Source organism: Mus caroli, unplaced genomic scaffold, assembly GCF_978045245.1.
Source record: "Mus caroli unplaced genomic scaffold, Mus_caroli_1 scaffold_11, whole genome shotgun sequence".
NCBI classification, from domain to species: domain Eukaryota; kingdom Metazoa; phylum Chordata; class Mammalia; order Rodentia; family Muridae; genus Mus; species Mus caroli.
Genome location: NW_028227266.1, coordinates 19,228,315 through 19,243,912, shown reverse-complemented (window position 1 = coordinate 19,243,912; position 15,598 = coordinate 19,228,315). Strand labels below are relative to the sequence as shown.

At 43.1% G+C, this 15,598-nt stretch overlaps 2 protein-coding genes across 2 annotated transcripts in view; one reads left to right on the top strand and one right to left on the bottom strand.

Annotated features, from left to right (window-relative positions):
- Positions 1 to 415: 415 nt before the first annotated feature.
- LOC110301466 (uncharacterized) lies at positions 416 to 14,710 on the top strand. Its single transcript, XM_029481406.2, has 6 exons — positions 416 to 584; positions 2,054 to 2,330; positions 6,546 to 6,638; positions 10,381 to 10,484; positions 11,488 to 13,456; positions 13,667 to 14,710. Exons 2-5 carry the CDS (start codon positions 2,192 to 2,194, stop codon positions 12,805 to 12,807), a joined length of 1,656 nt encoding a protein of 551 aa, XP_029337266.2. The 5' UTR covers positions 416 to 584; positions 2,054 to 2,191; the 3' UTR covers positions 12,808 to 13,456; positions 13,667 to 14,710.
- LOC110302492 (zinc finger protein 809-like) overlaps positions 6,630 to 15,598 on the bottom strand; it is a 28,184-nt gene continuing 19,215 nt past the window's right edge. Inside the window, exon 6 of the mRNA XM_085844488.1 lies at positions 6,630 to 6,759. Within this exon, the coding sequence (XP_085700614.1) occupies positions 6,734 to 6,759 (26 nt within the window). The 3' untranslated portion in view covers positions 6,630 to 6,733. The remainder of the gene's footprint in view (positions 6,760 to 15,598) is intronic.

Here is a 15,598-nt window from a genome sequence, read left to right as displayed (position 1 = left end):
GTCGGTGGTCTTCTCCGGTTGTGGAAATAGCAGAGGCATACACTTTTTATCCCATCACAGGGAATGAAGAGACAGGTAGATCTATGTGAGTTCACAGCCAGCCTAGTCTACATAGCAAGTTCCAGAGCAGGACTACATAGATTTTTTTTAAAAAGTAATGATACTATTTCTCTTTATAAACACATATTAGATGATATAACCTTAAGTAGAGGTTGGCGCTGCTTTTCCCACAGGAAGCCCTGCCTTACAATACAGCCAAGAACTTGTCAATCTTTTAAAATTCACCAATGGTTGGTGACATTTAGGGTCTGAGAAGGTGAGAAGGGAAGCTCTGTCTCTGAGAATGGTGACGACAAATGTCCAATCAGACACACAGACAGAGAGTAGGGGCGGGCCTCAATCTTGTGTAGTCCTGGGCTCTGACTACCTCCTGCCCCACTGTCCCACATGTTCTCCATGTTGGGTCCTGTCCAGGTGTTCCGCGCTCGCCCAGAAGTCCGGAGAGGTTCTGCCTGCCGCCGCGTGTCACATTTTCCCACTGAGAACCACAGTGAGAGCTCTGGGTGTCCCGGAATCCTGAGATGGTGAGTCTGTGGCAGGTCCGGAAGCCGAGCCCTTTGTCCCCGGGCTGCGGGGTGGGGGCTGAGCGGGCTCTGGGAATCCCGTCCTGTCCCTGGTCCCTGCAGGGACCCGAGCCCTGCTGCGGCGCTTGCCGCAGCTCTGGCCTGGAGCCTGGGACTTGCGGGCCTGCACAGGAAACCGTAACCTGGACCCAGTCGATCGGCTCTCTGTTGTCTCTGCCCCTTGGCCACACATCTCTGTCCCCATGGTTCCCGCAGTCCAATTCCTGAGACGCTGTATCTGGAGTTTGAGGTGTTAAGTCTGGTGCCTAGACGATCCTGTCCCTGGGACCTCAGGCTCTATTCCGTTTCCCAGGATCCTGGGACCCCATCTATCTGTGGCATGAACTCTGAACCCACCCCTAGGAAGCACTTCCATTTTCTGTGTCGGCGTTGGGATTGAACTGTGTCACCGTGAACATGGATGTGAAGCCTTTTACTCTTTTGGCAGCTGGGTCTCACTGTGTAGCCCTGGTTAGCCTAGAACTCATTATGTAGACTGTGCTAGCCTCAAACTCATAGACATCTCCCTTCTTCTGCCACCCCAGGGCTGGGATTAAAGGCGTGCTGTTTTGCTTTCGTTGAGACAGGTTCTTCTGTAGCTGAGGATGACCTTGGTCCTCTGTCTGATCTTCATCCTTGAGGCCATTTTCTAACTTTCAGATTTCTGTTCCTACTACATCGCGGCGGTAGTGATTGCTGGGTCCTTTGGTAGTTCTATGTTTACGGCTTTAAGGAACTGGACTATAAATTTATAAAATGTTTGCACTAGTTTTCATACTAAGAACAGAGTAGGGTTTTTTTTTTGTTTTTTGTTTTTTTGTTTTGTTTTTGTTTTTGTTTTTTGTTTTTTTTGTTTTTCGAGACAGAGTTTCTCTGTATAGCCCTGGCTGTCCTGGAACTCACTTTGTAGACCAGGCTGGCCTCGAACTCAGAAATCCGCCTGCCTCTGCCTCCTGAGTGCTGGGATTAAAGGCGTGCGCCACCACGCCCGGCTCCCACCCAATTTTTATAGTTTTGTTTAGAGTTTAGGAGTCCTGCTATCTGATGCATTCAATATCTGGTGTGACTCTGTTAGACTTCAAGCTGTCAACAGCCATTGGAGAGAGCACCCAAGTGGTGTCTGTAAATAGAGTTCCATTTTTTTCAGCCCTTCCCACATGCGGATGAAGATTTTAGGTCATGGAGGTGGTTACAGGCTCTTCTTCTTTTGAGATCTGAGAAGATGTCCTCTTTTCCAGAGCTCTGGGCTTTTCCATATTCAATAACCGCTTTTAATACTGAAGTCACTGGTGCATGGGCCATCCCCTTCCAGGAAATGAAAGATATCAGTAGACCTGGAGACTTTAATTAGGGAAGCCAGAGTATAACTGTCCGTGTTGAAATCCTTTGGAACACTCTGGCCATGTTTTCTGACATCTTTACATTAACAGATCTCGATGCTGAGTTTTCTTTCTCCCATGAGACAAATCAAACGTCACCTTCCATGGAACCCTGCTATGGACCACATACAGAGAAGAATGGACCCCACTTTCTGTTCCAAAAGCTGACCGCTTGGGTTGAAGAGAAACATGTCATTCCAGGGGCTGATATCGTTTGAAGACATAGCCGTGGACTTCACCTGGGAGGAATGGCAAGACCTGAGTGCTGCTCAGAGGACCCTGTACAGGGACGTGATGTTGGAGACCTACATCAGTCTGGTGTCCCTAGGTGAGTCTGACTCCTGGAGCTCTCAGTAGCAGTTACTCGCTCTTTTAAGGGGGAAATCATTGTGAACTTAATACTAATTCTGTCGTATACATTTTAGTAGACATACTGTAGTAGCATGCGTGCTTTTGAGAAACTGTGTGGTTTTGCAGTGTACCTACAACATTTATGATGATCAGATGAAATTAAGAAATAAATTTACCAGCTCAGGCATTATTCCTTCCTATTATGAACATTTAAAAATCCTCTATAATGTTTTGAAGGATTTAATGGCTTTCAATCATATATGTATGTATTGCTGTTCTGTAGAATATAAATTACTCATTCCATCCATGTGTATCCCAGTAAATACCACTCATGGTTCCCCCATCCCATCCCCCTCATGTGTTTTTCCGGACTCCAGAGTAAACATGGTTCTCATCTCTACTTCTCTGCTGTATTCTTTATCTTGGAGTTTGGATAATATACAGGCCTGTGTGTGCACGCACATTTCGCTTATGTCTTTGATTTTTCTGGGAAAATAGAGAGTAAACATCCCCTTGCTACAAATGTGGAGTCCCTTCCCCTACTGTTCAGTGGCCTTATATGTTATGGAAATGAATGCCTTATTAATTATTCTGTGAGTTGATTTCTTTATTAATTGCTTGCTTTTCTGGATGCGTGATTTTGAGGTTGATGTCTTCCATATGCCCTGTTCTTTCACATGTATTAATGAAAACACTGTCTACATCATTGCCTCAAAATGTTGTCTGTATATTCTAGGACCTTCACAGTTTTCAAGTCTCATATCTAACTTTTTAGTAGACTTCTTGAATGGTGGCAATGAGGCGTCCATTGCCCCAGTTTCTTATCATAGCTTACATCTGAGAACTTCCTTCTGACTGAGTTCATGAGATTGGTTGAAAATCAGGCGGTGGGTCCATAGCACTGACAAAACCATGGAGATGAACATTTTTAAAAGGAGCGAAGGTCTGCCTTTGCTTGTGGTTTTGTTTTCAGTTCATTTGTTTTAGGGTCACAGAGGCATCTTTATTTAAACATCTGAACAACCTATTTAGTGGTTTCCATCCAAGAGGGGAACAAAGACCTTCATGGGTACCGTTCCTGTGGGGCATCAGCACAGCCATGGCTGTCCTCTCAGCTGCCAGCTTGGTCCTTTTCTTTTTTTTTTTTTTTTTTTGCTTTTCTGGTCTGGCAACCCTGATCGCATGCTATCACCAAGCTCTCTCTGATTCCTCTTGGCTGTGATATCAGCAAGAGACCAGCCAGTCCGACCCTTACAAATCCCTCCCTTCTCCTTGGAAAAGAGGAAGCCTCTCTTTGGGTACACCCCACCTGGGACATCCAGTCTCCATAGGCCTAAGCATATCCTCTCACTGAGGCACAACGAGGCAGTCCAGTTGTGAGAAAGGAATCCAATGATGGCAGCAACGAAGTCAGAAACAGGCTCCCTTCCAACTGTTAGGGGTCCCACATAACGCTGCACAACTGCTGCAGATGTGGGGGGCCTAGATCCAGCCTCTGCATGCTCTTGGTCACTGGTGATTCAATCTCTATGAACCCCCATGAAGTCAGGTTAGTTGACTCTGTAGGTCTTCTTATGTCCTTGACCCCTCTGGCTCAGTCAATTCTATCCCCCATCTTCCACAAGACTTCCCAGGCACCACCTGATGTGTGGCTGTGGGTCTCTGCATGTGTTTCCATAAGCAGCTGGATGAAGCCTCTCAGGAGACAGTCATGCTAGGCTCCTGTCTCCAAGCACAGCAAAGTATCATTTGTAGTGTCAGGGACTATCTTACATGGGATGTATGTCAAGTTGGGCCAGTCATTGACTGGCCATTCCATCCATCTCTGCTCCATCTTTATCCTTGCACATCTGGTCGGCAGGACAAAGTTTGGGTCTCAGATTTGCTGGTGGGTTGTTGTTCCCCGTCCTCCACTGGAAGTCCCACCTGGCTACAGGAGGTGGCCACTTCAGTCCCTATATCCACTGCTGGTAGGAGTCTCAGCTAGGGTCACTCACCCCCATAGACTCCCAGAACCTCCTCCTTTCCAGGTCACCAGCTATTCCCAAAGATGCCCTTGCCATCGACTGCCGTCCTCACTCCCGGCCCACTCCCACATCCCCATCCCCCTCCTCATGCTCGCTCCCACCCAGTTCCTCTCTCTAGCCAGTACAGATGACTGTTTTGTTTCCCCTCTGAGTGAGATTCACGAATCCTCCCTTGGGATCTCCTTCTTACCCAGTTTCTTTGCATCTCTGGATTGTAGCATAGTTGTCCTGCATTTCATGGCTAATGTCCACTTTTAAGTGAGTACATGCCATACGTGTCTTTCTGAATTTGAGTTACCTCACTATTTCTTACCTTCTAGTTCCATCCATTTGCCTGCAAAATTCATGATGTCTTTGTTTTTTCATAGCTGAATAGCATTCCATTGTGCAGATGTACCACATTTTCTTTATCCATTCTTCAATCGAGGGATATCTGGGTTGTTTCCGGTTTCTGGCTACTACAAATAAAGACTGCTTATGAGCATAGTTGAGCAAGTGTTTTTGTGGTATAATGGGGCATCTTTTGGGTATATGCCCAGGCGTGGTATAGTGGTATATGCCCAGTCTTGGGGTAGAATTATTCCCAGTTTTCTGAGAAGCTGACAAATTGATTTCCACAGTGGTTGTAGCAGTTTACACTCTCACCAGTAGTGGAGGAGTGTTCCCCTTGCTCCACATCCTTGCCAGCATCTGCTGTCACTTGAAATTTTATCTTAGATATTCTGATAAGTATAAGGAGGAATCTCAGAGTCATTTTGACTTGCATTTCCCTGATGACTAAAACATTAAACATGTCTCCAAGTGCTTCTTGGCCATTAGAGAATCCTATTGAAAATTCTAGGTACCCCACTTTTTAATTGATTTGGGGTTTTAGTGCTTAATTTCTTGTGTTCTTTAAATTTTTTGGATATTAGTCCTCTGTCAAATATGGAGTTGGTAAAGATCTTTTCCCATTCTGCAGACAGCGATTTGTCCTACTGATGGTGTCTTGTATGTTGTATTTCTTTAGGTTGGTAAAGTTTTCTTCTACGATTTTGTTGGAAATATTTTCTTATTCTTGGAGCTGGAACTCTTCATCTTCTATTCCTATTCTTAGGTTAGTTCTTTTCATGGTATCCCAGATTTCCTGGATGTCTTATGTCGAATTTTTTAGATTTAACGCTTTCTTTGACTGATGCATCAATTACTTCTATTATATCTTCTATCCTTGAGATTCTCTCTTCCATGTCTTATATTCTCTTGGTGATGCTTGCATCTCTTGATTCTGTTTTCTTCCCTGGGGTTTGCACCTCCCAGATTCCCTCAGTTTGTGTTTTCTTTTTTTTTTTTTTTTAAAGATTTATTTACTTATTATATGTAAGTACATTGTAGCTGTCTTCAGACACTCCAGAAGAGGGCGCCAGATCTCGTTACGGATGGTTGTGAGCCACCATGTGGTTGCTAGGATTTGAACTCTGGACCTTCGGAAGAGCAGTCGGGTGCTCTTACCCACTGAGCCATCTCACCAGCCCCAGTTTGTGTTTTCTTTATTGCTTCTATTTCCATTTTCAGGTCTTGAACAGTTTTATTTATTTCCTTTACCTTTTTTATTGTATTTTCCTGTATTTCTTTAAGGGATTTATTCATTTCCTCTTTAAAGGACTCTATAAGATTGAACTTAAGGTCATTTTCTTGTGCTTTGATTGTGTTAGGATATCCAGGGCTTGCTATATTAGGGTAGCTGTGCTCTGAAGTTGTCATATTGTCCTGGCTTTTGTTGGTTCTGTTCTTGCACTGGTCTTTAGCCATCTGACTGCCCCTGGATGTTCCTATATGTTTCCAGTTCTGCAGGTCTGATGAAGACTGGCAGAGAGGTGGTGGAACTGTGGAGCTCCAGGGGAACAGCAGGCCAATCAGGGCAGCTGGGCATGCCCAGAGGACCTGGAGGGCAGGAGAGTGGGTGCATGGGAGGAATCTCTACTTCTGTTTTCTTTAAAAACCACCATGTTATGTTATTTATCGTGTAGTTTAATGACCCTGAAGATAGTATTCCAGTCAACAAAGACGGAGTAAACTCCACCAAAGGTTTCTAATCCTGATCACAGCAGCCATTATGAATTGGAGCTGTTTGGTTTTTTTTATAGGCCTGACTCAGCACTCTGGTGTCATGTCTTTCATACTTACAGGACACTGTACGAACAAACCTGAGTTGATCTTCAAGTTGGAGCAAGGACTTGGGCCATGGAGTGTAGCAGAAGCCTCAGACAGGAACCTCTCAGGTCAGTGAGGACATGTTGGGCAAGGAAGGTCAGCAAGAAGAAAGTTCATCCACCATTGGTCATGTTGATCGTTTTCTACCGACTTATATCTAAACCTACTCCTGATGAAGAAGTTCCACTCCTAGAATAGACATTGGCATGAATGAAGACAGTGTTCGATATTAGCTTAAATCAGAAAGCCTCTTAAGATGGAAGGAGACATTCCTGATTTTCAATAGCAGCCCTTAATGTAAATCATTTCAACTTGCCAATCAAGTCGTACACAAAAGTGGTGGTTTGAATATGCTTGGCCCATGGTAAGTGGCACTGTTCAAAGGTGTGGCCTTATTGGAGGAGGTGTGTCACTGTCAGGAGTTTTGGGATCTCCTCCTATGTTCAAGATCTGCCCAGTGCAGAGCCTGGGTGCATATGGATCAAGATGTAGAATTCCTGGCTTTTCCAGTACCATGTCTGCCTGGATGCTGCCATGCTTCCCACCATGATGATAATGGACTGAGCCTCTGAAACTGTAAGCCAGCCCCAATTAAATGTTTTCCTTTATAAGAGTTACCATGATCATGGTGTCTCTTCACAGCGATGGAAATCTAAGACAAGAAGCAAAAGCCAAGCTGTGGTGGCGCACGCCTTTAATCCCAGCACTTGGGAGGCAGAGGCAGGCAGATTTCTGAGTTTGAGGCCAGCCTGGTCTACAGAGTGAGTTCCAGGGCAGCCAGGACTGCACAGAGAAACCAACAACAGGCAGGTGAGATGGCCCAGCGGTTAAGAGCACCGACTGCTCTTCCAGAGGTCCTGAGTTCAATTCCCAGCAACAACATGGTGGCTCACAACCATCTGTAATGGGATCTGATGCCCTCTTCTCTGCTGTGTCTGAAGACAGCAACAGTGTACTCACATACATAAATTAATAAATAAAATCTTTAATTTAAAAGAAAAAAGAAAAGCAAACAAATAAAAAAAAGACAACAACCAAACTAAATTCTTAGAAACATCTGATTTTGTTTACTTTGAGAAGAAATCTCACTAATGAAAACAGACCTTACAGAGAGAAACTGATGTTTGATGCAAACTAACTGTGAAAGAAACTAATATTAGGTTTTTTTTAATAATAGTTGAGCCGGGCGTGGTGGCGCACGCCTTTAGTCCCAGCACTCGGGAGGCAGAGGCAGGCGGATTTCTGAGTTCGAGGCCAGCCTGGTCTACAAAGTGAGTGCCAGGACAGCCAGGGCTACACAGAGAAACCCTGTCTCGAAAAAAAAAAAAAATAATAATAATAATAGTTGAAGCATATGAAAAACTGAAGTAAGTTTGTTTATTATGCAACTTTATGGGCTATTTCATGATGAAGAGATCGCAAATATAAATATATGTGCCCTGAACATTTGTTAACCAATGTTTTTAAAAATAACATGCCTCAAAGTGCCAACTTACGTTAGTTAATGTCAGTACCCACTCCTGAAAAGATAGCCTACCCAGACAAATCCAAACTTAACAAGATTGAAACTCTGTTTCATGCTCAAAGTAGAGCATTTCCTTTAATGTGAGCAATGATACAGTGTTCATTCTTTCTCTTCCTTCTCATTAATATAAAGTCTACAGTAAGAGGCGGTACAAGCCTTTGATCTCAGCACTCTCAGTTTGAGGCTAGCCTCTTCTTCATAGTGAGTTTCAGGCCAGAAGCTCACAGACCAGCTAGCATTGCGGATGCAGTACAGAGGAAATAAGGGGAAACCATTCAACAGTGTCTTAAGTAATTTCTTATTAGTTTCTGTTGCCTGAAGAGACACCATGAACACAGCAACTCTCACAAAGGAAAACACTTAGTTGGTGCTGGCTAACAGTTCAGAGGCTTAGTCCATTATCATGGCGGGAAGTGTGGCAGCATGCAGGGAGATGGTAGCATGCAGGTAGGCATGGTGCTGAAGAGGTAGGCTGCTGAGAACTCTACATCTGGATTAGCAGGCAGCAGGAGCAGAGTGCTAAACTGAGACCTCAAAGCCTTCCCCAGGGATGCACTTCTCTAACAATGCCATACCTACTCCAGCAAGGCATACCTCCCTATGGGTCTGTTGGGGCCATTTCCTTTCAAACCACCACAATAAAGTAGAAGAAAAGAACTAACTCCTAAAATTTGTCTTCTGACTTACACACACATATACACACACACACACATATGTGTGCATATATCATAAGTATGCCTATATTTGCCCATACCCTGTACATATAATAATGATTTTTAAAGTTTACACACTGTTGCTGATAATATACAGTTGTCCATTTACTTAGCAAGTTTTTAATTTGGTTTTTTATTTTTTCTAAAATGAAAAATAGAACTACTAGATGTGGCAGCTGTTCTTCACCTGTCTATATGTCATACATGGTGGAATTAGTAAGAGACAGAGCAGACAAACCTGTAGGCCCACGTTTACTGAGAAATTACAATAACAAAGGCATGTTATCACCCTGCATGCTCATTAGACTCACAGATGAGTTGTTACATAAAAGTGTATGATTCAGCCTTCAATAAAAATCAGGCCATGCCTCCCCTTTCTCAGAGAAGAGGGGCAAGGAGAGGGGGAGGAGCAGTGTGAGGCAGGGAGGGGAGGTGATCAGAATGAGAAGTCAATAAACAGATTAATGGGAAAAAAACAAGTATATTTTTTCTTAAAACCCCAAAGATATATATGTGTATATGCAAGTATATATGTATTATATAATATATATCTTTATATATAAATAAAGCTATATGGATGGTCTTCCAGAAATATGGATAGAAGTATGCTTTACCATGTCAGGTGAAATAAGTTAGAGTTGATATGGAAAAGTTGTGTTTTGTATCATGCACTGAAAGCAAAGCCAAGAAATGAACCAGCTGAAGGGAATGAACTGGTGAGTGTGTTGTACAATTAATCTGGTGTGAGTTTTTAAAATTTTGCCCTTGAGGGCTGGTGGTGCGCACCTTTAACCTGTACTTGGGAGGCAGAGGCACATGGCAATCCTGGTCTACACAGCAAGTTCTAGGCCAGCTGGAGTGAGCAAGTGAGACCCTGGCTCCGGTACAGACTGGTTTTATTCAAAAAGGTCACCAATGAGCAGAAAAATGCACTTGCATAATAAACTGCTAGCTCTTTTATTTATTGTTGCTTTATAAAGTACAGCAGTCTAGAAGGCAGAGGAGATGTGTGAACATGACTCGAGAGGAGTTGGGAGAGGGTGTCTTCTACTTCTAGAGGAAGATGCTTTTCCTAACAAAACCCGTGGAGTATTAATTATTCTATTGCTTTTACCCAGGATGAAGTAAGCCTTTTTAAACACAGATGTAGGAATCTTTTCTCGACATATATTCCAGCTTAGGAGCAAGAACGTTTGGCTATACCTACATTCTCTATATATCTTAAAAGTAACTTTTCACATGTGAATGAGGGGTGTTATAGATGACGTTGTATGTATAGTTAATATCCTAGAGAAATGGAGAAACCAGGAAACAGCAGATAAAAATCACTGTTGAGTCCTACAGACGAAGGTGAGGGCTTACCCTGCACTTTACCAGAAGGCAAGGCAGCACGACCATGACCCAGTGTGTCATGTGATAGTCTCACTCATTATACGAATCCATGAAGTACCAGAATATTCACACTTATTATTTTACAACTTCCATGAGGAAAAAGAAGCCCAATTCATTTTAGAATTGCATTAAAAAGACTGGTGGGATTTGTAAATAAGGACATTTTTATTCTAATTTTAGATTTTCACATATTGACTGCACCAATTGTGACCAGCCAGAAAAATCACAAGGCATATATGTGGCAAGCTGGAACCACCGAAAATAAGGCATCAAATGAAAAGATTGTAAGTAAAGCATTAAATTTGGGCACTTGACTTAATTCAAACCTGACCATAAAGAGGGGACCCTGTCATCTGTAAGAATGTTCTGGGTGTCTGGCAAGAGGCTCAGTGGGAACAGTGCTCCTTGTAAGCACAAAGACCTGGATCTCTAGGACCCATGTAGAAAGTGGAGTGTGGCCACAGGCAGCCGATAGCCCAGTGCTCAGAAGAACGGGGAGGAAGGATGTCTGGGACTTCAGGACATCTAAACTATCCAAGTGAGGGACCCTTTCTTAAAACATATGGTGGAGAGTGATTGAGAAAGGCACATGATATCAGCCAATGGTTTCCACATGCACACACACACACACAAAGCGCATGCATATACTTGCACACCACCAGACACACATGCACAAACATGGATATGCTCATGTGCCCCCCACACTTACACTCAACCCAGGCAACAGTGTGCTGTTTCTTGATATTTAGTCTCATAAATTGCAGAGTAGAGAATAACTCAAAAAAATATTAATTTATTTATTCACTTCATATCCTGATGGCAGCCCCCTCCCTCCTCTCCTCTCAGTCCCTCCCATACTCTTTCCCTACTCCCCTCTCCCCTTTTCAGAGCAATTGGCAAATCTCTCTTGCATCTTGCATATCTTCTTTTCCATAACAACAAAGCTTCAGTATATTTGACCAGGGCTATCATTCTGCACTGACTCAATGTGTCTGACACATAGTAAAGTCTCATTTTAAAGATGTTATAGTAAATTCAATAATAAGGTGATGCATATGATGCATATGATACATATGTAGCCCAAGACAGGGATCATGGGACGTTATCTAACCACTATTAATCTATTCAGGATTCTTTTCTATAAAAGTTGATTCAGTAGACAAAAGTGTGTATGTATGAGAAATGTGTGACTGTGGAAAACCATAGCTCACAGAACCTCAAGAACATAAGCTAGGAAAAGGGCCTCTCCTTACATATACAAAATATAACAAATCCTTTTATTTCAAGGCAGAGCTAAAGGAGCAACAGAAGATCCATCAAGGGTCAAAATCCTGTGAAAGAGAAGCACATGGGAAGACATTTTTTCAGAAAGCCCAGAGCACTGTGATTCAGATGTCTCCTACACGTCAGACAGCTCTCCATTACACGGCAACTCTCACTAAATGTCAGAGACCTCACAGAGGGGAGATGAGCCCTGAGTATGAAGAATGCAGGAAAACCATCTTCCAGAGCTCACACGTTCCAAGATGTCAGAAACCTCTTATAGATACAAAGCTTTGTGGATGTACAGAGTGCAGAAAAGATTTCTCCTGCAACTCAAAACTCACAAGTCATCCAAGAACGCGCATACGTAAGAGGCCCTATAAATGTAAGGAATGTGGGAAAGCCTTCTGCTCTCAGGGAAAACTTACTCTACATCAAATAGTTCACACAGGTGAGAAGCCCTATGAATGTACAGAATGTGGGAAAGCCTTCTCCCACAAGGCATACCTCACTCAGCATCAGAAAATTCACATGAGCACGAAGCCTTATGCATGTGCTGAATGTGGGAAAGCTTTCTACCGATTATCACACCTTACTCTGCACCAGAGAACTCACACAAATGAGAAACCTTATGATTGTACAGAATGCCAAAAATCTTTCACCTGCCGGTCACAGCTTACTCTACATCAGCGAACTCACACAGGTGAGAGACCTTTTGAGTGCATAGAATGTGGAAAATCTTTCTACTACAAGGCACACCTAATTCGACATCAGAGAATTCACACCAATGAGAAGCCCTTTGAATGTATAGAGTGTGAGAAATCCTTTTACTGCCAGTCGGACCTCACTGTGCACCAACGATCCCACACAGGTGAGAAGCCCTATGAATGTAAGGAGTGTGGGAAATCATTCTACCAGAAGTCAAAACTCACTCTACATCAGAGGAATCATATAGGTGAGAAGTCTTATGCATGCACAGTCTGTGGGGAAGTTTTCTATTGCAAATCACATCTCACTCTACATCAGACTGTACATACAGATGAACACCCATATATATGTACAGAGTGTGGGAAATGTTTCTACTATAAGTCACAGCTCATTGTCCATGGAAGAACTCACACGGGTGATAGACCCTACAAATGCGGAGAGTGTGGGAAAGCTTTCTCCCGAAAGTCACACCTCATTCGACATCAAAGCATTACTCACACAGATAAGAACAATTTGAATGTAGCAAATGTGGGAAAGGTTTCCCCTGTAAGCCAAGACTCACTTCACGCCCACTCACTTTACCTCAGTGAACACAAGCATGCGCCAAGCATTTTGAAGGAAAAGAATGCAGGATAGCTTTCTACTTCAAGCCACAAATGACAGCAGAGGACAACTCAGATGAAGAACCCTGTGAATGGGAAGAGAGAGAAAACTTTATACTGTAAGGCTGTGAGAAAGAACTCTGAAAATATGAGTTCAAGATACATAGTTTCCCAACTATGCAAAATACAAAGATGCAATATGAATTCTATGAGAGGCTTCACAAACCTAAAAGAACAGCAGCTGCACTATGACCCAGGTTGAAAAAAGATACAAAGGCAGGCAGATTCCTGAGTTCAAGATCAGCCTGGAACAGAGCAAGGAATAGACCCAGGTGTGGTGGGAATTGTAATCTCAGGACTGGATCCCACCCAACTAAAGTTATTGTCTGTGTTTAACAAAGACAGATCTCTGAATTCATTTGCAATGAAGAAAGAAAAGAAGAAAGAAAGAAAGAAAGTAGAGAAAGAAAGAGACAAAGAAGAAAGAAAGAAAAAGGTGTTTGCTGTCTCTTTCTAAGAATCAAGGGGCTGGAGTCAGGGGATACAGATTCATGGGATAATCAAAAGGGAATCTGGGGTAAATGATTGAACTGATATGTAAATAAAAGATGGGTCCAAGAGAGAGAGCTATCTTGAGCAGAACACAGGTTGGTTGTCAGCTTGTACTCATGATTGACTTTGAGGTTTTTTTTTTTTTTTTTTTTTAAAGATTTATTTATTTATTATATGTAAGTACACTGTAGCTGTCTTCAGACACTCCAGAAGAGGGCACCAGATCTCGTTACAGATGGTTGTAAGCCACCATGTGGTTGCTGGGATTTGAACTCTGGACCTTCGGAAGAGCAGTCGGGTGCTCTTACCCACCGAGCCATCTCACCAGCCCCGACTTTGAGGTTTTTTTACCGCTCTTAAACACCCCTCTCCAAGCTGAGGCTGGTCCTTGGCACAGAAAACCTGAATTGAATTTCCAGGTCTTCTGCTACCAGGAACTCCAGTTCCAGGTAATTCAACATCCTTGAATCTCCCTCTGCAGCTGAAGAAGGTTGCTGAGGCTAGGCATGTAGCTGAGGTGTCTGTGTCCCTGCATGGAAGTCCAGAGAGGCTATTGTGTGAAAATGTGAAGGCGAGGCCTAGAGACTCCCAAGAGGTTAGATATGCCAGACCTGTGGGATACCTGCCCAGGAAAGCTGCTACCAGGGAGTGCAACCAGCCCAAGAGAAAGAAGTGTGTTGTAGTCAACAAAGCTGAAAGGAGCTGAAGAGCACTTTGATATCAAACATGGAGATGCAGAGTTGGGAGTTTGCCAGCTGGTTTTCAGTCCTGCTTTGGTCCAGTCTTTCCTCACTAGGCTCTCTTCCCTATGTTTTGGAATGGTGATGTGTATCCTGCTGTGATACATTGAAAGTATGTGCTCTGCTTTTTATTTATTTATTTAATTTGAATTTTATTTTATAGGGGATTACAATTAAGAGGTTGCACAAACCTCAGAAGAGACTTTGAACTTTGGACTTTAAAACATTGTTGAGACTGGTAGACTGTGGGGATTTTTTGAAGTTGGACTAAATGCATTTTGCATTGTTATGGTTACAATCCTATGGGGGAAGGAAGTAGAATGTGGCAGTTTGAATAGCTATGGCCCCATTGTCAATGGTCTGAAAGCCTTTTGATAATCATGATCTCTATTGGGAAGTTAAGGCAGGAGAATGAATTCAAAGCCACCCTCAGCCACATGGCATGTTCCAGGTTACATAAGACCCTGTTTCAGAAAGCATAGAGATGGCTCAATGGTTAAAAGAACAGATGTTCTTCCAGAGGATCTGAGTTCTATTTCCAGCACCCACATGGCAGCTAACAACTGTCTATAACTCCAATTCTAAATCCAACACCTTTTGCTGGTCTCTGACAGCAATGTACACATGTGGTCCACAGATATCCATGCTGGCAGAATACTCATACACATGAAACAAAAATAAATAAATAAACAAATAATTAATTAAAATATTTTCTAGTCTGAGATGTAGGTCCCATTGAGGAGTAAGGAATGCATCACCACAAAGCCTGTATGGCAGTTTGCATAAGAAATTTCCCATAGACACAAACATTCGAACCCTGGGCCCCAGCTGCTGCCACTGTCTAGAGGGGGTTATGCAACCGGGCAAGGTCCATCCTTACTGGAGAAAACACAGGAGGCAGTCAGGCTTTAAGGCCATATAGCCTATCACCACATGTTCACTCTGCTTCCTGCGTATAGTTGAAGCGTGCTCTCTCAGCTTCCTGTTCCTGCACTTGCAACCATACATGTGTCTCCAACAGGGTAGACTCTTATCCCTCCAAGACCAAAAGATGAAAGAAACCTTGTTCAACATCGCTTTTGGTCATAGCAACAGAATGATAACTGATACCCACTTCCCAAGAAGACACAGACTTAATGATGTTTGTTGATGAATTAAAATGATGAATTAGTGAAAACAAATATGTGAGTTAAAATCAATGTCGAGGCATTAGAGTTAAAATGGCAAGGGTGGGAGGGGAGGAGGTGGAGAGATGGCTTAGTGGTTAGGAACTCAGACTGTACTTAAGACCTGAGTTCAACTCCCAGCACCTACATCTGGGAGTTTTCCTAGCAGTTGTTCTTACTCACAATTTAGTCTGTTGCAGTTAGATACATTATAGACATGAGTATGAGAAAGGACAAAAGTGCCCTCTAAGTGTCCATCAGGTGGAATTTCATGAGATCTGACCAGAGCCAGCAAAGACTAGCTTTGTGGTTTTCCCTAGAGCTGTCTTTCCACTTAGGCGGTCAGCTTGGCTACCTTACATTCAGA